This window comes from Anguilla rostrata, chromosome 12, assembly GCF_018555375.3.
Source record: "Anguilla rostrata isolate EN2019 chromosome 12, ASM1855537v3, whole genome shotgun sequence".
Lineage (NCBI taxonomy): Eukaryota > Metazoa > Chordata > Actinopteri > Anguilliformes > Anguillidae > Anguilla > Anguilla rostrata.
This window is the reverse complement of record NC_057944.1, coordinates 9,779,812-9,803,958: the sequence shown is the minus strand read 5'-3', so window position 1 is coordinate 9,803,958 and position 24,147 is coordinate 9,779,812. Positions and strand designations below refer to the sequence as shown.

At 44.4% G+C, this 24,147-nt stretch overlaps 2 protein-coding genes across 2 annotated transcripts; both read right to left on the bottom strand.

The window, feature by feature from the left end:
- Positions 1–385: 385 nt before the first annotated feature.
- Positions 386–23,591, bottom strand: LOC135236753 (uncharacterized). Its single transcript, XM_064303267.1, has 20 exons — positions 23,451–23,591; positions 21,962–22,200; positions 21,195–21,343; positions 20,148–20,273; positions 19,392–19,559; positions 18,813–18,969; positions 18,312–18,445; positions 17,632–17,788; positions 16,740–16,843; positions 15,972–16,141; positions 5,819–5,992; positions 4,485–4,729; positions 3,911–4,059; positions 3,327–3,452; positions 3,040–3,201; positions 2,403–2,676; positions 2,117–2,247; positions 1,725–1,884; positions 1,066–1,169; positions 386–642 (listed from the first exon to the last, which is right to left on the bottom strand). The coding sequence occupies exons 1-20, from the start codon at positions 23,574–23,576 to the stop codon at positions 539–541; spliced, it is 3,159 nt and encodes a 1,052-aa protein (XP_064159337.1). The 5' UTR covers positions 23,577–23,591; the 3' UTR covers positions 386–538.
- LOC135235470 (matrix metalloproteinase-20-like) lies at positions 6,987–14,903 on the bottom strand. The gene is made up of 10 exons (XM_064300908.1): positions 14,612–14,903; positions 12,714–12,955; positions 12,257–12,405; positions 11,942–12,073; positions 10,924–11,085; positions 10,510–10,624; positions 9,799–9,941; positions 9,316–9,472; positions 8,157–8,260; positions 6,987–7,873 (listed from the first exon to the last, which is right to left on the bottom strand). The coding sequence occupies exons 1-10, from the start codon at positions 14,720–14,722 to the stop codon at positions 7,773–7,775; spliced, it is 1,416 nt and encodes a 471-aa protein (XP_064156978.1). The 5' UTR covers positions 14,723–14,903; the 3' UTR covers positions 6,987–7,772.
- Positions 23,592–24,147: the final 556 nt, after the last annotated feature.

The following is a 24,147-nucleotide window of genomic DNA, read 5'->3' as shown; positions in this document are numbered from 1 at the left end:
GGAACATACACTTTTATTATCAATAACATAACCAACAAACCCCTATTGTGAACGGGCAACATTAGCAGCTTGAGTGTTTTTACTGCTACGTTTTGTAGGCTAATTGTTTGCTGGATACGTGGAGAATGAACGTGCACAAATGTGGCCTATGTTCCAGTCGCTGCTTGGTGTACATCTGATTAATTGTTTGGTAAATTGATGTTTTGCTAATCGGGCAACATTTTATGCAAGATATACTACCATATGGAGACTAGTAAGAATCCCAAATATTCCCAACAAGGCTGCCCTGTCAATGAGAAGCCAATAGCCAAAAATAGAATATTATTTAGATATTGATTATAATACTTCTTGATAGTGTTAGTGTCTCATATTACAATAATAAAACTCTAATATGAAGAAGTTTGTTATATACACTTTGAGGTCGAAACATTACATTTCCAAATGCAGCGTAATAGCTTTTGATTATTTATTCATACGGCGAAACTGATCAAAATGTCCAGAATTCACACAACTGCAGAACACCGATGGAGAATATGGTTTAGTAGCAGTCCAGCCAGCCATAGTTTAAAAGAACACGGATGATCCTTTTTGTGCGGTAGTGGTACTCAGTCTGTCGTGGACCATCAGAGAAATAAAGGTAACCTGTAGGATATATCAAAATGCAGGATATATCAAAACAAGGCCTTACACATGAATGCTTTCTTCTTTTTTCAAACAACAGGTCAAACAAACATAGCAGCTGTCTGGTTGAATTGTCCTGGGTTGAAAATCATTCACAGAGAAATACCAGTTTACAATGGACTATGTGCACTCTCTTATAAGTTAAGGAACACAGCATTAAGTATAAGTATATACATCATTTTGATAACTAATTAGTCTCTAGACTAATTGTCCGAGCATGTTTGAATGATGTATAGAGAGTGTGAGAGAGATATTGTATTGAAAAAATTGAAAACTAAACATAAAAAAAGATATTTTAACCATTAAAACTTCCCTCCTGTCAATTTATCTGACATAAATTTACCTCTTTTTTAAGTTTGTGTATACAGTAATATATGTGCTTACCATAGTTCTCAAAGGCAGCATCCACCTTTAATCCAATTCCAGGGAAGTCAAAAAATATGTATCGAGGATATCCTGGATCCATCTTGCCTGTTGTCTCATCATAACTGCAACATACGCCAGGGGTCCATGATCAATACCAGAGACCAGAATCAACATACAGTACATTTGAAGTTGAACATGCTAAATCCACACAGTATTTTTTAAAATTTTGTCAGGACTGTCAAGAGACTAAGGATTTATTGTTTGCATACTTTCCTCCTCAGGGAAACTATTGTGCTCTCTAAAATCTAAACCCTCACCACAACTTCAGTAAAGACCAAATGCAGAGTGGTCAATTTTCTGTAAGACACAAACCTATGGCAGGAAATCCAGGGAGCAATAATGTATACAACTTTATATCCATACTTTTTTTCTTCTTTCACCCAATTTGGAATGCCAAATCATGAAGAGTAATCGGCATAAATGTCACTGTCAGCACTGTTTTCTGGTCACAAAGTGTTCAAAACAGAAGTGTACTGACAAACTTTAACCTGCAGACCTTTAAGGGACCAAAGTCCATTACTATTTAAAAATGCAAAGCATGCCATGATGCGAGCGTGTGAAAAGCACGGCGTGTAAAGCAGGAGACGTGAAACATGAGGGTACTGAGCGGGGCTGACCTGTAGTACTGGTTGTTGACAAAGAAGAGGGTCTTTCTGGTTGTTGACAGATGGACAGCTGCATCGATCTTAGTCACCGAGGAGGGGAATCCAAGGGTGGATATGGATTTGGGGTAACCGGGGAGGGTTCTGTAACCTTTTACTCCCCAGTATTGATTGCCTGCAAACAGCAACATTTGATTTATTTATTTTTTAATGAGAGAATATCGAACATCAAGGGTACGAGCACAAGTGTATCTAGAAATTATGTTTATAACTATTTGTATTTTGTGGGAGCGGTATGTTCGAATTTGCTGGATTGTTACCTCACAGACGCTAGAAATATTTTTTAAGTATGCACAGATGTTTCTGCTTTCTCACACTTGAATGTGTGGAGCTTCGGTGTACCGTACCTTGAAAAAGATAGGCAGTGTCCTTTGTTCTGATTTCATAAGCGGCGTCGACGTAACTAATCTGAGGCCAGGTCTGTTTCACTTGCCTTAACCTCACCCCGGTGAACCAGGTACTTTTCTTCCAGAAGTATCTGCAAGTCAGCATCGTGAAATAAAAAAATATTCAAAACAAAAATACATTTTGGGACACGGCTACATTTGGCATGGGGTTTTACGAACAGCTGTGTAAGTAGTACGCAACATTTTCTTTGCTCCGAAGCTGTGAAGACATTCGCACGCGACTCACCCGTTCTTGAAGAAATAAAGCTCACGTCTGATGGTTGTGGCAGCATCGAAAACCAGGTCCCGACTGCACTGCTCATCTTTCGGATTGGGCCCGGGGACTGGTCTGGGATCTGGTTTGGGATCTGGTTTTGGATCTGGTTTGGGATCTGGTTTGGGATCTGGTTTGGGATCTGGTTTGGGATCTGGTTCTTCGGGTTCTTCGGGATCTGGGTCCGGTGATGGTTGAGGAACTGGTTCAGGCTTCGGCTCAGGTTTGTCTGTTGGTGTCCGTGACCCTTAATAGAAGTAAAGACCTGCCTTATAGGAGTGCACACGTTTCTGCTGCAGTGCTCCTGGGGTTTGGGTACTGGTGGCGCAATGGTAATTCCAGCGGGACAAACGGTCATTGCAAATTGGGAAAAAGTGGGGAAATGTTTACGCAAGATTAAATAAACACTCGGAACCATTAACGATAACCAGTGAGTAGATCTTCACTCATACTTTTATAGAAAGTCCTTCTCCGGTGGGGACCAAGGTCTTTGACTGAAAGGAGTGGGCTGCACTGTTTGGTAGGGAGGCCGGTGTTTACGTTCTGTTTGGGCTTCGCAGGCTAACGTAGAGACCATAGACTTCATGCATGCGTAATGGCGTGTATTTACCATACAAAGCCTGGACTCCCGCCTTGTCATCGTCCGGGAGCTTGTATCCGTTGGTGTCCACATACTGATAGGTGGGGAACATGAGCGCCTTCCGGTCCCGCGAGTGATCCAGTCCCAGGGCGTGGCCGAACTCATGAGCGGCCACCAGCAGGAGGTTCACACCTGTGCGCGTCGCGGCATTGGGAAGCAGTGTTGGTTGGGCCATAGCGCTGGGACTAAACTCAACCACTGCACCCCCCCCCCCACACACACACACAACGAATTGGGTCGTGCTATCTGGGTCTTACCTCTGCGAGTCAGAGTCCACCCCTCATCCTCATCAAAGTGTGTGTCCCCTCCCTGGTTCCGTCCCGGCGAGTTGGCATGGGCAAGAACCCCACTGGGGCCGTCGAAGGGATAGAAGTCCCCATGATCTGATTTGGAGAAAAAAAAAACGCAGGATAGACTTTTTATGCACTTGGCCTAGAACAGGAGTTGCTAGTCCTGGATCTGAAAAACAAAAAGTTCTGCTGGTCTTCATAGTTACTGAGCGCTTAATCATTTAGTTGAAGTCAAAAGTCTGCATACATTTGAGGTTGTACTGAATGTGCAAAATTGCCAATCGGTATTATTTCTTCAGTCAAGATGAGCCTAAAGATTTAAATTGGTATTAACATCTTAGCATCTTATCTTTCCTCAATAAATAGTCACCACAACTTCATTATAGACTATCTGCAGAGTCACTCATTTATGGCAGGAAATCCAAGAAATAATGTACATTTTAGCAACTTCATTTAGAACGAAAACCAGTAGATCCTTGAGGACTGGACCAGACCCCCCGAGCGAGCGTAAATCAGAGTGCTGGTTTGAGCATGGGGGGGTCCGTACTCACCACCCCCTTTGAAGAGGATCATGATGTCGGCCGTGCCGCTCTGGATCTGCTGAAAGTTGAGCGGCGTGACGTCGCTGTACAGCTTGAAGGCCTTGGCCAGGGTGGTGTCCACCTCACTCTGGCTCAGATCCGGCGTGTACTGGGTAATTCTGGGGAATGTTTCATTTTTTAAGTCAGGCTGCCAAACAATATCTAACCATCCAATGAAAGTAGGGTTGCCTGAATATCAGTGAAAAACATGTTTCTTTTAAAATGATAAGTAATCTGCAGGAAATTCTGGGTCCAAGAGGAATCAAGGATTTCAAATACAGCCAAGATCAGAAGTATAATTGCACTGATGTGTGGCCTGTCAGTTTTGTTAAAGATGCTATGTATCAGTAATTAGCTAATTGGAGGGGCTTTCAGGAGTTTTGATGAATCCCTCAGTAGTTATGGCTACTGTCCTTCACTGCTGCTGTCTTTTATAGCAAAGATTATGTTTTTTCCAGGCAACTGAATATGAACCAGCTACTTCATTTCAGAGTTCTTGCAAGCAGAGGCTGAAATCTGGAATATTTAGTTCAAAACGTTCTACCTGTAGGTGATGGTGGTCTTATCCCATTTCGGCTTCCCGTAGAAGTGCCCATATCTTGAGATGTCTGAAACACCACACCTGGACTGGTTCATTACCTCCAGGGTTTTTTTGTCCAGTTTACCAGTCACCTCCAGTCCAAAGAAGGACTGCATGGTTTCTAGATCATTCTTAAAGTTCGACACTGAGATTCTCCTCCCTGTTGAGTTTGTGGTCCCCACATCGCGGTAGAACTGGGACAGGTAGTCCTGCAAGATAAAAATCAGCCGCAGTTGAACGTAAAGCCGGCTACATCCGATGGTGTGAAAATTGAAGGAAACAGGGTTATGACCATGGTTTGAGACCTGTTTTTGTAAGCTGAAGGCCACATGCAGCTAATCAGAGCTCTGCTAAGAATTTGTCAATCCAATCAGATTTCTTGATCCTGTGATGTTCCCTCAGCATTTATATCTGAATCTATCTTTCATTTCAGCAAACATGTATCCGTGGGCAACAAGCTGATTAGTGCATCCATGAAAATAGATAATATAAATCCATGCTATGGTAAAGGTATTTTCAAGTGACGTTGCACCACAGGGAGAAGCACAAACAAAACCAATCAATAGCCACAGGGTGCACCAGGACTAACTGAGACATAGGAACTGAGAGGCTGCTCATAAGAAGGGTAACGGTGAGCCTGCTCAGAAGCTGAGTAAGCCCCCCTGCAGCTCCGACACCCAATTTCATCACTTGGGGGGCACGAATCGAGGGGAGCTCGGGAAGAACTGCCTGGCATCCCAAAATCACAGAGAGAGGTCTGACAGGGGTGTGGGCATTTAAATCACCCTGTATATTAAGAAAAGCCATTCCAGCTGGAAACCTCCAAAGGCTAGCACCCTAAGGAACTCAGCCCAAATGGAGAGAGTCAAATAGGCTTCTGACAGGTCAAACAGCAGTTAAGCCTGTAATCTCCTTGTCTTGTTTGTATTGTATTAAATTCTATGTTCTAATATTGTTCTTATGATTGGCCTAGAAACATTGTTTCTATGTTCAATATTTTATTTTTTTAATTAATTATTAATGTAAGGCACTGTAAATTTCTCTGGATAGTTATAACATTACTAGTGTTTACTACAACTGTCACTGCAAATACTTACAACAACTATAACCATTATTATTGTAATAAAGTGTGTAAACTGTCTTAATGTAAAATAACAGCTGTAAAATCCATTTTCTGCACAGACAATGTCCAGCTCACATAACTTCCCCTTTTTAAGCCCTTTTTGTGCCCTTCTGCAGAAAGCTGGAAAGAGGCGGAGGTGTGGGAAATGAAAGGCAGAGGTGGAAAAGCAGGTTACCTCAGCAGCCTTCTGGTCCTCCACGGAGGGAGCAACATCGGGACCGGGGGTGGGGGCCGCACGGCACAGCCCCAAAAAGAGCAGGGCCAGCAGAGAGGGAACGGTGCAGAGGGCCATGGCTCCAGAGAGGGGACGAAGGCCTGCCCGTCGTCTCCCTCCGTCCGGCTTTATATGCTACATCGGGGACAGGGGTGGAGGGGTGTGAGCTCCCTCTCACACAGGGGGACCAGAGCCTGTGTTTGAGTGGGGGAGGGTTGGGAGGGGGGGGGACAGTGTTCCTGCAAACATCAAACAGATAGGTCCCTACCCTCAGAGGGAGGGTTTGGGAGGAGGGGGGGCAATAATAGTGGTGTGTTTGTGTATGTGTGCACGCGTGTGTCTGAGTGTGTGTGTGTGTGAGAGTGTGTGTGTGTGTGTATGTGTCTGTGTGTACATGTGGGTGTGTGTGTGCTTGTGCCTGTGCTTGTGTGAATGTGTATGCATGTGTCTGTGTGCGTGTGTGTCTGCAAGAAAGATAGTGTGCATGGTATGTCTGCACAAGAGAACATTGTGTGTGAGCATGAGAGAGATAGAGTATTTGTAAATGGCAGAGTACATGTTTGGAAGAGAAAGAAATACTTTGTGTAAATATGTGCAAAAATCAGTTCAGACTATGTGCGTGACTATGTGATTAGTGTGTACTTACATCCAAATCAGTGTGTGTGTGTGCAAGTGTGAGTACAACCAGGTGTTTTTGTCTATGTGTGTGCATGTGGGGGTGAGAGAGCAAGAGAACAGAGAAAGATTTATTTAATCTACTATCAAGCTAAATGGTGGAACAGTATGTTCACAAACAAACAGCAGTCAATATAATGATAGTGGAATCCTCCTCCATTTTGGCCCAAATCTTAAATCAACAGATCAAAGTGCATAATTACACTGGGAGCAGAACTGCTGATGCAACTAAATAATGGTGAAAGATCAGGTCTAACCCAGGACTCTGCAAACACTACAGATATTTGACTGGTGCCACATATCAGGATCAATTGCCTGATAACATCCCAACCATCCCAACAGCAAATTCCTGCCTCCTGTGTTTTAACCTCTGTTTGGCACACATGATTTCAGTTACAATGTTTAGATTGACTGGATTCTATCGATAGTTTCAAGTAACTCTTAAATGCCAACATTAATTTGACTGACAATTAAATACCATTGTTTATTTTTTTCACAAACATGTTTTGCAAATTCAGCAATCATAATGATTAACAAATAATTACTTATGAATTAAAAATTAACACTGATTGAATCCAGCCTGATATTCAGTGTTCCTGGATTAAATGTTTATAATTAATGTTAACATTCACCAAACCATTATTGAAAGCAAATGTTCCATTATATCAGTGAATAACAACTGTTTGATGCCTGTACTTGCATTTAAAAAGACCGTATCGGTTGAAATTCACATTTGACATTGGTTTCATTAAATAACAATATTTTTAAAAGAGTTATATAACTGTTTTAAAGTACTGGGAATTACATATATCTGTGCTTTATCGAGGAAAGGCAATTACAAGCAAAAAATAATGCTCTGTTTACAATTCACAAGTATGTTTTATGTTAAATAAAACATTTGTTTCAGTTTTCAGCATATTCTAAAGTCAGCATGAATTGGAAAATGAAACACAAATGTCACACTGGCCTTTCTCACAGTCATACAAACGTAAGGTCAAACACATGAAAATTCAATGAGGCTAGGTAAGAAACATCAATGTTAAAGACACAGTCGGCCTTTATTCCCAACTTGTTGTATACAATACAGGGCCGTTGTCTTTGGTCTTTGTGCTAATTCAATAAAGAGCTCCCTCTCTTTTTTACATTCGGAGACATATTGATTTAGTTTCCTCCATCATGTCCTGTGCGTACGTCCACTGCATCCCGTCCGTCCGTCTGTCTCTCCGTTCCCTCAGCGCCATCAGCACCCCAGCCACGCGTTGGCCTTCACGGTGTAGACCACACGTCTCTTCTTCACCTCATATTTATACGCCTTCGCCCCACTGAACAGGTGGATGTAGCCTTTCGAGGGCGAAACAGACAGTACGATTTCACAATCACACGCTGAGCGTGCCGCAAAATGCCTACCATACAAATAAATGTCCTGAAAGTCATTTCCTCACGCTCATTCCAGGACGGCGTGACCACTATGGTGGTTTAAATATTACAAAATCATTGTCTGTGGCGTTTATATGTACAAATTGTGTTCGAACACCTATAAACCCACTTGGTAACATGCATACATGTTAGCCTAACATGATTTGACACACAGCACCCTAATTAGGCTGGTTAGTTTTTAACGTACCTGACAGTTCAAAAGCCGCATCTATCTTCCCTCCAATTCCCGGCCAGTTTGTGGCAATACCCTTCGGGAACCCCGGATCCATGACACTCTTGTTTTCATCATACCTGGACACAGATTGAGAAAACAAACTTTAGCGGGCTAGATCCATCAGTGAATTTTACAATCCACTGGTAGGACGTGTATAGATAGCACAGGAAATTCTGTAAATAGCATGGACATCAGCGGGCTTTACTTACAAGTTATGCAAGAAAAATGCGTGAAAATGCTGACTGTTTTACAAATCTTTTTTGTGTGTGTGTTATGCACACTAGCAGGATGTTCTACTGCCCTCTAGAGGCTGTCAGAGTAGCGTTTTCACTGCCAGGTGAGGTTTAGCGTGTGGGCACACTGCTTACTGTACAGGATCTGCAAGGCCTCTCGGTCTCATTAATTCTATTTTGTGATAAATGTTGAGGCATACATCTGTCCAGAGGTGGAAAATTAAGATTTCAGAAAGTAAAAGTCCTCCCCAGTATTTTGTTCCAATCACTTTGATTTGCTCATTAGGATTAATAATCCAATTCTTAAACCAGGAGGTAGAACTAATTAACGAAATCAGGTGGGTGAGTTCATGGATGGAAGAAACACATGGTAGGACTTTTACTTTCTGACCGCTGGACTTTCCCCCCTGTCTGAGAACCTCTGTGTTAACAAATGCCCAGAGCACTCTGAATCAGTAGATGCCCAAGCAAGTCAGTGGTCAAACGTCCCCTGTGTTCAGCTTCGTGTGTTATAGGCCTTCTTGTCTTTTGTTGAATAACCTAGCTCAGAAGGTCCATGAGTTAAACCGTTTGTGTGTAAATGAGCAAAGCATTAGGCTGTTATCTCAGTGAATCAGTCACTGTTGAAACATGTCAGACAAATTGTTGCCAAGCATTCAGTGAGCTATTCTTTAATCTCACAAATTTTGTTCTGTTCATTTCTTTAGGAGAAGACTCATGTATAAAACTTGTTTTGCTTCTGTGTAATTAGCTACATGCAGACAAAATCAATAGATTATATAAAACATGAGTAAAATCATTTTATAAACAATAACTTACACTTAATTCAAATTGCCTACTACTGTATATGTAATACTGTACTTTTCAATTTTGATATGTTAAACACGCTTATACTTTACCTGTAATAGACATCTCCCACAAAGAAGTAAGTCTTTCCATATTCTTCCATGTGTACAGCAGCATCTATTTTCCGGACTCTCTTTGGGAAACCAAAGTCGTATATGGAGCCGTAATGGCCCCGCGTGTTCAGCTGTTGCACCACCCAGTATTTGGGGCCTGAAAACAAACAGGGCGAGAAGCTAGACGCTGATGAGACCGGTAATCGCACCCGGAAACTCGCGAGAAACTGATGACCTCGTCAGATTTAGAAAACCCGCCAGCGCTCCACAAACGCACGCGCGCCTCCGAGCGGAACGTGGGTCTCGCTACCCGCGCACGCTCCGCGTCTGTTTCCTCCGTTTCGGAGGTCTATAGCGCAGACGCTGCCAGGTACGAGGGTTATTATTAGCTGAGGGTGTGGGGTGAGGGTCAGAGATTTTCGCTTAATTCCAGCCTGGAGTGTGTTGTAAGAGTTAAGTGGTGCCTTGAAGCCCATACTTTACCCGTGAAGAGGTAGCTCACGCCCTTAGCAGGGAGGCTATAGGCCGCGTCCACAGGTGAGCTTACGCCGGGCAGGTAGCTGCTGCTCGGGCCCTGTCTCAGTCTGTTGCGCTGCCCCGCCCAGGTCGTCCGCAGCCACACGTACCTGCACAGGTGTAAACCGTCAGGCGGCACTGAAGCATGCTGGGTAAGAACCTGGGAGCCAGGCACACATAAATGCCACCTTTCCACAATCTTCCTTCCTTAAACAAACTTTGAGAGTCTGACAGTGCATTTATCATTTGGCAAAATTTGAAAAAACAAAACAATTCCATTTCAGCACTTTATTTAGGTAACCTGTACTATCACAGTACCAAAGGAAACAATAAGCAGCAGGGGGTTCTGGGTAATGTAAACAAATGATCTCTATCTGTAGTTTCACCTAAGAGCAGGGAATGGAATCCCAGGTCCTGGAGTGTCACAGATGCTTCTACATTTTCTTCCGTCCAAACTCTTAATTACATCAATTATTTTACTGAATTAATCAGGTGATTATTTGCTGGAATTACTCACAATTTCACTGTTCAGTCTTGGTTGTCTCCCTATGTATAAAAAGCATAATCTCAGGAAGATTATTGAAGCATAATTTGAAGATTACCAAACCAAGACAGAGCTCAGCAGTACATTACTTCTGATATTTAAACATATCTGTAAAGAGTGGTCCCTGTGCGTACCTGTTTTTAAAGAAAACCCTCTCCTGTCCAATCAGTGCCACTGCATCAAAGGATAAGTTAGGGTCGCACTTGTCAGGAGTCGCCGAGGTCTGCTGTTTCCTGGAGTTTGGGGACCCTTGGGAAAGAGAAATAAACACTTCAATATTCATTTTCAAGGCCATAGTGAGCTATTAGCTGAATTCCTGGACAATGGCGTGATCCAGACAAGAACAGCTCAACACAAACATATAGAATGTAGGTTTGGGTTTGGATAGAGCAGACCAGCAGTTTTAAGGGTGAGGAGGATTTATTTTATGCCCCTGTAGTGTGTAGTTTAATCAAGAGCTCAGTGGCAGTGTGCTGGGTTTGAAAACACAAATATCACACCGCCACCGTGGTATGATTATATAAACCCTTCTCCTCCAAACCCCATACCATAGAGAGCCTGGATGCCCAGAGTGTCGTCCATGGGCAGGGTGTAGGGGGCCATGTCGTTGTATCTGTAGCTGGGGTACATCAGGGCCGAAGGGTCCCTGGAGTGGCCCAGACCCAAAGAGTGTCCCAGCTCATGAGCTGCCACGGTGAAGAGGTTGTACCCTAAAAACAGGCCGCAGTGAAGAGGTTATGCCCTAAAAATAGATCACAGTGAAGAGGTTATACCCTAAAAACAGGCCACAGAGAGAGAGGTTATACCCTAAAAACAGGCCGCAGTGAAGAGGTTATGCCCTAAAAATAGATCACAGTGAAGAGGTTATACCCTAAAAACAAGCCACAGAGAGAGAGGTTGTACCCTAAAAACAGTTCAGAGTGAAGAGGTTATGCCCTAAAAACAGTTCAGAGAGAGAGGTTGTACCCTAAAAACAGTTCAGAGAGAGAGGTTGTACCCTAAAAACAGGCCAGGGCGAAGAGGTTATACCCTAAAAACAGTTCAGAGAGAGAGGTTGTACCCTAAAAACAGGCCAGGGCAAAGAGGTTATACCCTAAAAACAAGCCACAGAGAGAGAGGTTATACCCTAAAAACAAGCCACAGAGAGAGAGGTTATACCCTAAAAACAGTTCAAAGTGAAGAGGTTATACCCTAAAAACAGGTCAGAGAGAGAGGTTATACCCTAAAAACAGTTCAAAGTGAAGAGGTTATATAAATAAATAAATGCAATTCAATGGAGTTATAAATATTGAATGGGATATTTTTTACCTTGACCTTAATTGTAAGAAATTAAATAAAAGAAATTCTGTAAAGATATCCAAAGGTATTTCATATCTCAAACATATCTGCATACAGAACCCTGTAACTCAAAACTACTTTATGTATTTTATGCTGCATGTCACAATGAGGACTAAAAACGCTCGAGGTTTCCGCAGCAACTACTGCTGCGAGGTGAAGCTAATGAAGCGGTGCATCTGCATGACTTAGCGGTCCTGCCAGGTCCACCGCGTTAAAGGCGCGCCCTACCGTATCCGCGGTGTCCCACCGTCCAGATTTCGTCCTCGTCGAAGTGGATGTCCCCGCCCATGTCCTCCCCGGGTTCGAAGGCGTGGGCCAGCACCCCCTTGGGCCCGTCGAAGGGGAAGAAGTCTCCGTGATCTGTCAATGGCGGGGGTGGCGGAAAGGGGCGTTATGAGGCGACGATGGCGGTGTTTGACGCACAGTTTGCGGGCTCTGATTGGCTCGCACGTCCGCCCACGGCGGTAAAGGCTCTGAGAGAGCCAAGCCGGCGGGTTACCCCCCCCCCCTCCCCCGCCCTCAGTGCCCCGCCCCCCCCCCCACCTCCAGAGCGGAAGGAGATCACGATGTCGGCCTTGCCGCGCTCCACCTTCAGGAACCGGAGCGGCGCGGCGTCGCTCCACACCTTCAGCGCCGTGCGGAAGGAGGCCTCCACCTGCTCCCTCCTCAGGTCGGGCGTGTACTTCTCTATCCTGAGGGGGAACGGAGGGAGCGCTGTAATACGCAGCTAACGCAGCGTTCATCGCTAATCGGGAATCAGGAAGTTAAATTAACTCCCTCCAAGGTGTTTGGAACTAATTTCCATACATTTAAATACAAAAACGATTATGGCTTCAATAGATTAGAAGAATACTGCTTTGATAATGGTAGACCCAGCAGATGTACCATGAGATAACTACAGTTGCCACGGCAGCATTTGTTCTGGTAGTTTTCAATCAACCAATCTGCACGTAATGGTGTGGGTTTCCCTGGCAGTGGGTGCGGGAGGTGGGGAGCGCACCTGTACGTGATGGTGTGGTTCCTCCACCTGGGCCTGTCCGGGTGGAAGCTGTAGTTCTCCACGTCGGGAACGCCGCACCTGGCGGTCCTCATCTCCGCCAGCGTCGGCCGGTCCAGGCGCCCCGTCGCCTCCAGGCCGAAGAACTCCTGCATCTGGCGGACCGTGTCCCGGAAGGCCACCGTGTCCCTCCTGCCGCGCGGAGCGCCAGACCCCGCCGGGGGGTAGAACCTCATCAGGTACTCCTTCGGCGAGAGCGAGACCCGTTCAAAACGACGATCCGCCACTATCGGCACCAGGGGACTGTGAGGGCTGTCTCAGTCTGCCATGTGTTTACAGAAACCGCTGTGGTTTACAGGGGACTGTGAGCGCTGTCCCAGTCCGCCATGTCTTTACAGAAACCGCTGTGGTTTACAGGGGACTGTGAGCGCTGTCCCAGTCGGCCATGTCTTTACAGAAACCGCTGTGGTTTACAGGGACTGTGAGCGCTGTCCCAGTTGGCCATGTCTTTACAGAAACCGCTGTGGTTTACAGGGGACTGTGAGGGCTGTCCCAGTCTGCCATGTCTTTACAGAAACCGCTGTGGTTTACAGGGGACTGTGAGGGCTGTCCCAGTCTGCCATGTCTTTACAGAAACCGCTGTGGTTTACAGGCACAAACTGCTAATGAAGAATCTTGATTACCTTACAAAAAAGGTGGAACTTGATTTCCTTATGATCCTTGAATATTCATATTTTAGTTTATTTAAATTTAGCTATAGTTTAAGGACTAGAGGGGTTAATTGCACTGCATGCATCCCAATACCTTTTGCACCATAAAAATACCATAACCTGAATGAGTACAAAAGGTATCCATGTACTAGTTCAGGTATTTTCATTTTCGTACCAAAACCTAAAATACAAAAAAATACTCCTACATTATGTATAAGTTTGAACTGCAGTATCTTTTTATGGTTTTAGGTTTTTCTTTTTCGAGCTTGTTATGAGTGTAATCTGTGTATATTCTGGATTTTTGCTTAGCATAGTTAACTCACAGTTTAGAAACGTCACATATGTATATGCTGGTCTGGGGACATTGCCTGCCAGGTCTGGTACTATTACATAAAGCTCAACCCTCAGAGACATAGTGACAAGGAGCTGGAAATGCTCTAACTTTCCTAATTTATCTTCATGTCCAAACCAACCTCTCCTTCCTGACAGGGCATCTAACTGCAGCAGTGACAAAAATCACACAGGAATACCTTTAACACTCACAAGCCATCAATCAAATTTTATTCTCAATAAAGAAATGACACTGAACACATTAGTTTGATCGCATTTCAAGTAAACAATCCAAGCGACGGTGGGAGTAAGTCAAAAGAACGAGTTCTAATACGCAAAAAAAATATGAAAAATTAGTGAAGAACAAGAGAAAAGTTTCCACAGCTCCCTAGTGGTGACTGAAGGTCATTTGAAAAGTCTTCAAATTTGGTGCATAACATAATTCAATTAACTGACGCTGCAACATATGCATAGCAGATGCACTTACAGCACAATAATTATTCTTTACTGCAATATATACTGTATTCAAGATAAATCACTTAGTACAGGTCACCCTTATTACTGGCCAATACGGAGCAAAAATAACTTATTCTAAAGGTCATATTATGGAAATCAGGAAATTTGAACAATACATGAGACAAAATACTTATTACGAATCAATACACAACATAAAAGTAATAATCAATACAGTTTGTGCACCGTTTATTACTAATTCATGCAAGCATACTCACTGTGAGTAAAGTTTAAAAGGACCTTGTAAGTTTACCTGAGTTGTCACTCTAAAACCAGGGGGGTCAGAATTCAGAATGGTTCTGTACCCCAGAACCCTCTCAACCCAGCCCTCCTGAGGGGGGCACGTACCTCAGCGAAGCGGAGGTCCTCTCGGCTGATCCCGGTCTCCGGGGCGACGGGGAAGGTCCAGACGGCGTCCGCGTTCCCCAGCAGGTAGAGCGCGAGCACCCAGGGCCACATCCTGCCCTCCTTCAGCTGGAAGCGCGTCACTCTACACCCCCGGGGGCTTTATAGCGCAGAGCGAGCTCCGAGGAGGCGCGACCGGCGAGTCACATGACCTCAGAAACCAGCGGGTGGCAGAACCCGGTCGTTACGCCGCCTGCGGTTAGCGCTCGCGCGCCGCAGCTCAGCTGAGGTCATGTCTCGCCCGCATCATCATCGCCGCGGGCGACGGTCTCTGCAGTTTAAAACGAACCCATCACCCGCGGAGGAGGCTGATTGCCAGTAACTGGCTGCCATGTTGAGAGCAGGTAGTTGTTTCAGAAAGAGCGAGCCAGCACGTTATTGTAATAAACGCGTATGTGCTGTGTGTGCATGTGCGTGCAGGCACGTTCCTGTGTACACTACTATTGCTAAAGTCCAGGATAATTCCCAGTCTCTCACACTGTGAAACCAAACTGCTTCTTTTTTTGTGTAATTTAAACACTGTTAAATCACTTTTTACTGTAAATTAATCAAAAGACAAAAGCATGTAGTCCCTACCTCTGTGTTTGAATTCTTGCTTTACTCTCAGCTACTGTGTCCCAATTTAACAGATATTAGTTACTTGACATGATTCTGAAAACCTGCCAACTCTTGAACCGGTTCTTTGCGTCCATAAGGCATGCTGGGATATGACCGGAAGGATGAGGAATATGGCGCGATAACCAATCAGACCGAAGAGCCGACCTGTAAATTGTCCTCCATTTAAAAATTTTATTACACCCACAAGCGACTGATTTTGGGAGGCGAGAGCGATGCCAGATGATCTTGGAGGATGAGTGGCTTCACCATCAGGGACACTCTGATTGAGTACTGATTCAATCAGAGTATCTGATTGATTGATTGATTAATGTCACTGATAGGACAGAGATTCCACTCACCAGGTCTAAATCAGTCCTTGATTAGAAGGGAGGAATGAAAACCAACAGCACTACTGGCCTCCAGGACCAGATCATCCGTGTAGTAGAGCTTTAAATAGTGCTAGCATATGACAAATACATTTAGCACCATATTTTGAGAAGTATCACTGAAAATAATTCAACAAAAACATTCAAAATGACGTTAGAACGTTTATTTTGAATAAGCGATTGAGAAAATCAGCAGGGTGTATTAGTTATATAACTGTGATAAAAGTTTTGATAAAATAAGTATCAGTAGTCGTCATTTAAACTTCAAAAATACATCTACAGGCTGGGGTCATTTCGATCTAAGCTTGGTGTGGCGTTTACTGTGCATTCTGGCATAAATTCGCAAACACGGGCTCATGCCTGGGCCTCTTCTTTAGCGGGGACTCCATCTTGCACCCCAGCCAGCTGTTCGCTTTGTCCACCCCGGCGACGCACTTCCGCGACGCGTCGTACTTGTACACCTCCGGTCCGTGGAAAAAATGGATGAATCCTGGGGAACCGAAACCGCAAATCAAAAATCTAAAGTTTATTTACAGCATATAGCACATTTTGTACAAGGATTTCTACGCAATGCGCTTTACAATAAAAATACATAAATAAGTCAAATTAAATAAAAGATGACTGCCAGCTAAAAAGGGCCATTTCATAAACATTCTGATTAGACTCCCATTTGATTGTGAATATATGTTATAATGAGTTCTATAAAAAAAAGGTTCTTAGTTTATTTCATGTTGATTTCAATTTCATGTTCTGTAAAGTTTTTTTTCAAGGTCACAAAAAAAAAAAAAAAACATTCCATGCAGGTGGCTTACTATCCATAGAATAATGAAATGCCAGATTCATTTAGCATAATTCAAACTGGTTGGAAGCTCATGAATTCAGAAATCTTGGCCCCTCCCACCCACGAGGAAACCCCCCAATATTGAGCAAGCAGTGGCAATCCACTGCACAGCACTCATAGTCTTCTTGTCCTTAAATAACTTTTAAAAATCACTAATTTATGTCATGGTTATTTTACTTGTTCTTTGCAGAACTCTAAGGAATGTGGGAAAGGTCAGAGGTCAGGACATGGTGGACATGGTACGCACCGTCTCTGTAGACGGCTGCATCGACTGGAGTTTTAATTCCTGGGAAATCATCACTGGTTTTCCGGGGGGATGAGTCCTCCATGGTCCTGCGGTTTTCATCGTAGCTGGAAAAAAGATGGATCACACCGCTTTTTAATTTGGACGCTGTCGTGCTCACTCCGCATCGCTCCGTCGTCAGTCTGGGAGAGCAGCGAAGCACCCACTCCCCTGCAAAGCTAAGTGAACGGGCTCCTGAACAGCCACCACTTCTGCTCACGCCGTGATTCACAGTTTGGGCCACTGAATACACTCTGTGGTCTGGTCTGGGCTCGCTCACACAGGGGGAGTCAGGGGGAAGACACTTTTTGAGTAGCGCATAAGACCTGCAGGTGCCCGATGGACCAGCAGGGGTCACTGTTGTGCACAAAGAAACGTCGTCATTCCAGTTGGCTGAAACCTGCCTGTGTCCGGGTGATGCTAGGGCCAGGCGTGCTACCGCTCACATTTGGCACTGGCGCCATCCGGATTTGGTAGCATGAGACCCGTGCACCACAACAGTGGCTTGAAGCTGCAGTTGGTAACTTTGTCAATGTTTTCTCCCCCCGGAAGCATTTCATGTGGCCTCTGACATTTGGTTGTTTACAACCACATCGCGTACGATTAAAGAAAGACAATAAAAAGCCAACATGAAATGCTGCCTGCTTGTGATTGTTATTAGCCTTAAAAAGAACATTTGATAGCCATCTTTATGGTTCATTGCCCAGCCCTAACATTAAGAGGACTTTCCAAACCATGAACTGTGTACTTTCCAATCCAAAAAGTCGATGAATTTAAATTGTACAACCGTATCATGAAGCTTCTGGAATTGAATGGCTGCGTATATGATGTCGGGACCCTGCTTAACACTGCTCACCTCCAGTAAAGGTCCTGTGCAAAAATCAGGGTGTGTCCTGTGGTGTTGACGTGCACTGCTGCGTCAATCTTCTTCACCTGTCTGGGTAACCCAAATCTGTGGATGGGTTTGGGACGGCTTCGTACTCGGGACCCGTTCACAGTCCAGAAACTGGAACCTGGGTGTTTACACGTAGAAGGGGGGGTTTGGGGGGGGGGGGTTTAATTTTAGAATGGGGATAATGGGTGGGGTATTGGGATAAGGTGTCAAAATTGAGTTTTTGGGGTTTGCAGGTGGGGGTTTAAGGTAGAATTTCAGACATTGGAAAAGGAGTGATAGAGAGGGATTTAAGGGTTAGGGGATTGGGATGGGGAGTTAGGGTGAGGTATTAGGGTGGAGGTTGAGAGCAGTTTTAAGGCATAGGCAGATTAGGATGGGGTGTTAGGGTGAGGTATTAGGGTGGAGGTTGAGAGCAGTTTTAAGGGATAGGCAGATTAGGATGGGGTGTTAGGGTGAGGTACTTGGGTGGAGGTGTAGAGGAGTTTTGAGGGATGGGGGATTAGGATGGGGTGTTCGGGGTAGGGTGTTAGGAGGGGTGCAACAGTGGAGAAGAGGACAGGAAAGGCACAAATAATAATAAGCTCAGTGTTGGAACCGGCAGTAAAAGCACACCCCTGTTTTAAAGCCCACGGGCCCATTACCTGCAAACAGGTATAGCGAGGATCTGCTGGGAATGGAGTAGGCCGCATTTACGCCTGACCGGATTTTTGTCAGGAATTTCTGGACAGGGGCCGCTTTGTCATCATCCTGCTGATCGGGCTTCATCCACAGATATCTTAGTTGTGGTGAACATAAAAAGAACAAAGAAAAGTAGAACAGCAGTTATCTGATTTGACAGAGCACATGCGGTTGGCAGTCCGTAATAAAGCTATACAAAATGAGAACTCGTGTTATATCACAGCAAGGTAGAGCTGTTAGGCAAGACATCTAGCCATGCTAAAATTCACACTAAAACATGGATTTGAGCTCCATGTTGCTTTTATAAAATGGATCCATCGACAGACATCCTTAGACTCATAAAAGGAGGAAAATATTGTTCTAAAACTTTAGCATAAGGCAAGGTTAGTCCTCCCACACACAGAAGTCAGTATCTGAATAAGGACAGCTCCATTCCCGGGTGGAGGTTGCAGAGCCCTCCCTACCTGCCTCTGAAGAACAGGACGGTTTCCCCCAGCAAGGCGACGGCGTCGAAGGCCAGGCGGGGGCTGCACTTGTCCCGCACGCGGTAGGGGAAACGCCGGCCCAGGAACCAGTTGTTGAAGACGGAGGCCCACGGGGGCTGAGCGCGCCTAGCTGGAGCTGCGGTGGCAAAGACAACACGCGTGTTTCCACTACATTACCCATAACTCCTGCTTTCTCTCTGCCTGCGATTGGTTCTCTTCCAGCCACTGCTCGTGCTCTGATGTGGCCTGGGATTTGTAGTCCTACGTGATTTTATGTGTTTGTGCTGTACTCTTATCTTTACCTACAACTGAAACCATGCACATATTGTGCAGTAGGTGTATGTATGTGTGTATGTATGTGTGTCTGATTTATTTATACTTTGTAAGGTTATATATATAGCCATTTACAACAGCCCCATAGGGTAAATAAAGTGAAATCAAACTGAATTGCATATTTTCAAAAAGCTTTTCAAAAATAACCGTCATTATTTCTTAAATTTTTTTTTTATAGTTCATTTTACATCGGGACAATATAAATTGGGAACTTTAGAAATGTACCTGTTGGACTGTAGAGGGCGCCGATCTTGTTGGTGTCCTCTCGGGAGAGGACGTTATTGCGGTCCCTCTGTTTGTACGTGGGGTACATCAGAGACGCCTGGTTTCTGGAATGTTTCAGCCCAAGGGCGTGGCCGAACTCGTGCGCTGCCACCAGGAACAGGTTGAACCCTGAAACAAGACACGGGAGGATTTAAAAACAGCACAGGCATCATCGCGTGCTCGGGATGCATGTGAATATTAATCAGAGTGCTCAACAGTTAGCAAAAAGCTAATATGTTATGTCCCCATTAATGAATTTAATGTAAGATTAGCATGAATTTTTCAGGGTCTGTCCTTAATTAGCCATTACTGACCCCACTAAATTACTGACTCAGCAGAACAAGCTACCTTACCTAATGCTGAACAGCATTAACCCATGTTTGATGAGCTTCCTGAAGTCATTTGTAACAGGTGAGTTGTGCTTAATTTACGACCAGTACAATAAAATGACTCACTAATGAAATTTACAAGCCCTGTAACACAATAAATCTATTTTAGTAATACTAGTGCAAATAATGCTCACGTATTACAGTGATTATTGACACCAAATGTTCAGTAGTTAAACCCAGAAAAAATCAGCTTACTCAATAATTCATCATTTGTTTTCTACTGAGTGGTACCATCGGTTATTTTCATCAGTCATTAGTGCAGGAACACGGATAAAACTCTGCTGGCGGTAGAGTAGTTCAAAGTCTCTGCCACTAGGGGGAGGTTTACCATCTGACCCGGTGGTCCAGCTTTCGGCGTCATCGAAGTGCGTGTCCCCTCCAATCCCGTCCCCGGGTCCGAACGCATGGGCCAGCGTGCCCCTGGGTCCATCGAAGGGGTAGGAGTCTCCGTGCGCTGATCCGTGAAACGGGGGGGGGAACACAATCGGGGAAGGGGGAGCAGTCACTTTACTAAAGAGTTAATTTATTAATTCAGTTCTAGCTGTTTCATATCAATATTGATGTGACACCATGAGAGGTTGGTTGTCACGGTGTCAGGCATGGGTAGTGTCAACTATGTCAAGAAGTACACAAAACCAGGGTTTCATAAAAGTAAAGCTTGTAATTTCGTCAAAGGGGTTGGAAAAAGTTTAACTCAAAAAGCTTCTTCATAACAAAATGCATCAATGGAAAAAAGGTCTCTTCGGCAATCAAAACACAAAGTTCTTGAAAAACTCCAAAAATTATCAGTAAGAGGAAAAACTCAAAAATAGTAGGTTTTACCAGGAGAGACCACAGGCAAGGTTTGTTCCACCACTTCCCGTTTGTTCACAATGCTGAAAACATAGGCCTCCCTTGAGGCAATCACTGTAGTCGATATCCCTCAGGTGTGCTCACCTGCACACAGACTCCAGGGGATTGTAGTTTTTTAGAGGGCGGCCATTTATGTAGTCTCAATCGTGGCCACCAGATGGGGACATAGCAGTCATCAGCCAGTTAGTTTTGGTGTTGGCTGCAGCCACCCAGAGGGGAATATATCTACTGGCTTTAAGCCAGAAACAAAAAGCAGAAGACCTTATGGATCCTCAGGACCATAATTTAATTGACTTGTGGAGTGCGTGCTGTCTAACCAGGTTTGTAGTAAATGTCTATGAAGCTGTCTGCTGTTTGGTGTTTGTAATTACCCATGATATATTTGCACATGGTGTTTGCCACAATGGCCTCATAAGTCACTTAATACAAAAGCACTGGCTCAATTAATAAATATTATCATAATCCAAGTTTCGATTATAAATGCTTCCGTCATCCAGTTATGTTATTAGAGGTCGGCACCTACATCTTGTGGCGAAATCAACCAAGATGTCCGCCTGGCCGGAAGACGACTTGACGAACTTCAGCGGGCTGGCTTTGCTCCAGACGTTCAGCGCCGCTGCGATCTCGGAGTCGACCGTGTCGGATGGCAGGTCAGGGGTGTACCGCACGACTCTGAAAGGTGAGGTTTCGACCACACATTACCTTTACTCGCTCAAGCAAATTATGGAGTGCGATGACACTGTACAGGGGTTTTCTTTTTAATCACTATCAATCATTACATTACATTTATTTAGCAGACGCTTTCATCCAAAGCGACGTACAAAAGTGCACATCAAGGTCATTGGAACAACTACAAAACACAGGTTCGATGAGGTACAGTACTCATTTCGTACAGTTATTCATAGCCAAGAACACAAAGTCCAGTTCACGCAGTGAACATTATTCTGACCTAACCTATGCTAAGTCAAACTAGGGGGAAGTACAAGCTACAACATTAGGACCATAATACAAAGTACAATAAGCGCTGGAATGGAGGTACATGTGGCACGAAAGAAGGGAATTTAAGTGAGAAATGATTTGCAATCATCGTTATCGCGTTTCTAGTTTATTTACTTGACGATTCACTTTAAAAGGACAATTGCACGGTTGCAAACACCAATGTACACGCACAATTAAAAGAGCATCAAGGATAACACAAAAAAAAGTCACAGGACTTATTTCCGTTGTATCGCGTTCTTAGCCCGCGTACGTGGCTGTTGTACAGAGCCGCAGTCCGGGCCCGGCCCTCACCTGTATGAAATGGTGCTCTTGGTCCACTTGCTCCCCTGGTCGCTGACGTACTCGTGGACGTCCGGCACGCCGCAGCGGGGCGACCTCATGACCTCCAGCGTCTCCGAGTCGAGGCGCCCGGTGGCGTTCAGCCCGAAAAAGCTCTGCATGTCCCTCACTTTGGAGGCGAGGGCGGAGTCGCTTCTCTTGCTGCGCCTCTGCGGCGCCACCTGCAGGTCGTAGTAGTGCTGCAGGTATTCCTTCACGCGGGCAGGACGGTGGAAAGACACAGATGAAAGTTATAATCGGCATAAAGTTGTCCTCTGGGGAAAGTTAAACAGCGCTCAGTTTTTATTTCTGTTTTGTTATTAACAGAATTAGTATATAGTTGGTCAAATTAATAATTTTAGCATATCCATCTCTGAAGCTGCTCAAATAGTGCCCCACGAACTGCGTGTATCATGTTTCAGCAGATGAGTGCCTATAAAGATTTCATCATAAAATATGAACAAGAATGATCGCAGTTCCATTGTACTGGAGCATCGCAGGACATTCTGCCTTCGATTAGAACAATCTCCATATCCAGGGTGTGTCAGCTAATGACACACCATCTACTTGTAAAGCTGGATGTTAAGCGCTTAGTTTACAATCACGGTCTTCTACGTTATGTTTATCTGAAAGACTAGTCACTAACACAAGAATGTTCTTTTTGCTTTGTTGTGAGATTAACAGCTGAAGTTAATTTTCAAATCATGATCTGACAAGCTGACATTGTTGTCATGTAACCCAATCATGAAACTTGTGGCTTCAATATTCTAAAGCTTGATATCTCTCTAATGCCCTGCCTGCAGATGTAACTCTATAATCTGAAGGTCAGTGTGTGTTTTCCTGAAGCTTTTGAGTGCCTTTCAAGTAGGTTACTCAAGGGTAAAACCACACTGTTCCACTTGGGATTCAAACCTGCAGCTATCTGGCTGCAAGGACGGTCACATGGCAACAATGGTTCACCCCCTGCCGTCTGAAAGGAATGTCTGCCTGAACATTCAGATCAAACAGTACGCCATCAGAGGAATCTGCATTTAATTTCTGTGTAGCATTTTAACAGGGTTTGTGGTCCCTCTTTGTGGATGAGTGAATGTGCATTTGCGTTTTCTCTTTCATTGCTGAGCAGACACTCCCACAAACTTACTTGACTTTCACCATACAATCTTTGTCTACATGTTTATTTTTTTTTTCTGGGGTGTATCTTCACTTCAGCGGGACGATTAATATATGCTACCACATCATAAATAGCAAAAAGAGAGACAAATATAACTGCCACTTAAAATATATCACATGACTTGCACTTGAGAAATTGTAACATAATATTAGCATTGTAAGCCCTCAAAGCGCATACACACAAGTGAACGTCCTCTATTACCCCTCTTATAAGCAAGAATGGAGAAAGGGTGCATCTGCCTGCTGAGAGCTCCTCGATCTGTGCTCCAAGCCAATAAAAGGGTACTCTTACTGTAGCCATGGTGAGTTCGCTTTGGGCCACTCTGTCATCAGCAGGTCCTGCAGCAGGTGCCAGGCGGTCCGGCTGGGCCAGGGTCAGAACCACGGCCCACGTCCACAGGAACAGCAGGCGACACATCCCCGATTCCTGACAGGTGAAACGTCCTGACAATGGCTGACCTGGGCTAGGTTAGGAATTCCGTGGAGCTGGTGTCCTGGTTAAAAAACAGATTGCCTTATAGCTTGTTATTGTGACTCATTTAGGTGAAACTGAGAAAGACGCAAAACTGAAGCATGAAATTTGGGAGGGGTTAAAGGAGAGAGGGGAAAAAAAATCAGCTGCCTGCATTGTTTTTTTTATTCCAAACATTCAACAGGACTTCATTAATTAAACATAAAATCAGAGGGATAAAAACATGATGGTTTATGAGAGCATTTAGCCCAGGAAAAGTGCATACATAGTATGCATATGAAAATGATTTTTATTCTGAAGAAGATGTGCATGCCAGTAACTGTGACACACATCTTTTTGCATTTAGTAGTCCATGCACCTCTCTTTGCCAACATAACAGCTGTGAGTCTCCTCTTATAATGCTTGATGAGGTAGGAGAGCACATATAAATGCATGAGGCCATTCCTCCATACAGAATCTTCTCAGATCCTTCAGAGTCCTTGGTCCTCACTTGTGGACTCTCCTCTTCAGCTCACCC

Coding starts and splice junctions, on each gene's coding strand:
- LOC135236753 (XM_064303267.1), bottom strand. CDS start 23,576: ATGTGTCGCCTGCTGTTCCTGTGGACGTGGGCCGTGGTTCTGACCCTG. Junction 17,789..18,311: donor CTCGCTATACCTGTTTGCAG/GTAATGGGCCCG, acceptor GTAAACACCCAG/GTTCCAGTTTCTGGACTGTG. Junction 16,142..16,739: donor TGCAGCCGTCTACAGAGACG/GTGCGTACCATG, acceptor TCGGTTCCCCAG/GATTCATCCATTTTTTCCAC.
- LOC135235470 (XM_064300908.1), bottom strand. CDS start 14,722: ATGTGGCCCTGGGTGCTCGCGCTCTACCTGCTGGGGAACGCGGACGCC. Junction 10,625..10,923: donor GGGCATCCAGGCTCTCTATG/GTATGGGGTTTG, acceptor CTCTTTCCCAAG/GGTCCCCAAACTCCAGGAAA. Junction 9,473..9,798: donor CGTGAGCTACCTCTTCACGG/GTAAAGTATGGG, acceptor GTTTGTTTTCAG/GCCCCAAATACTGGGTGGTG.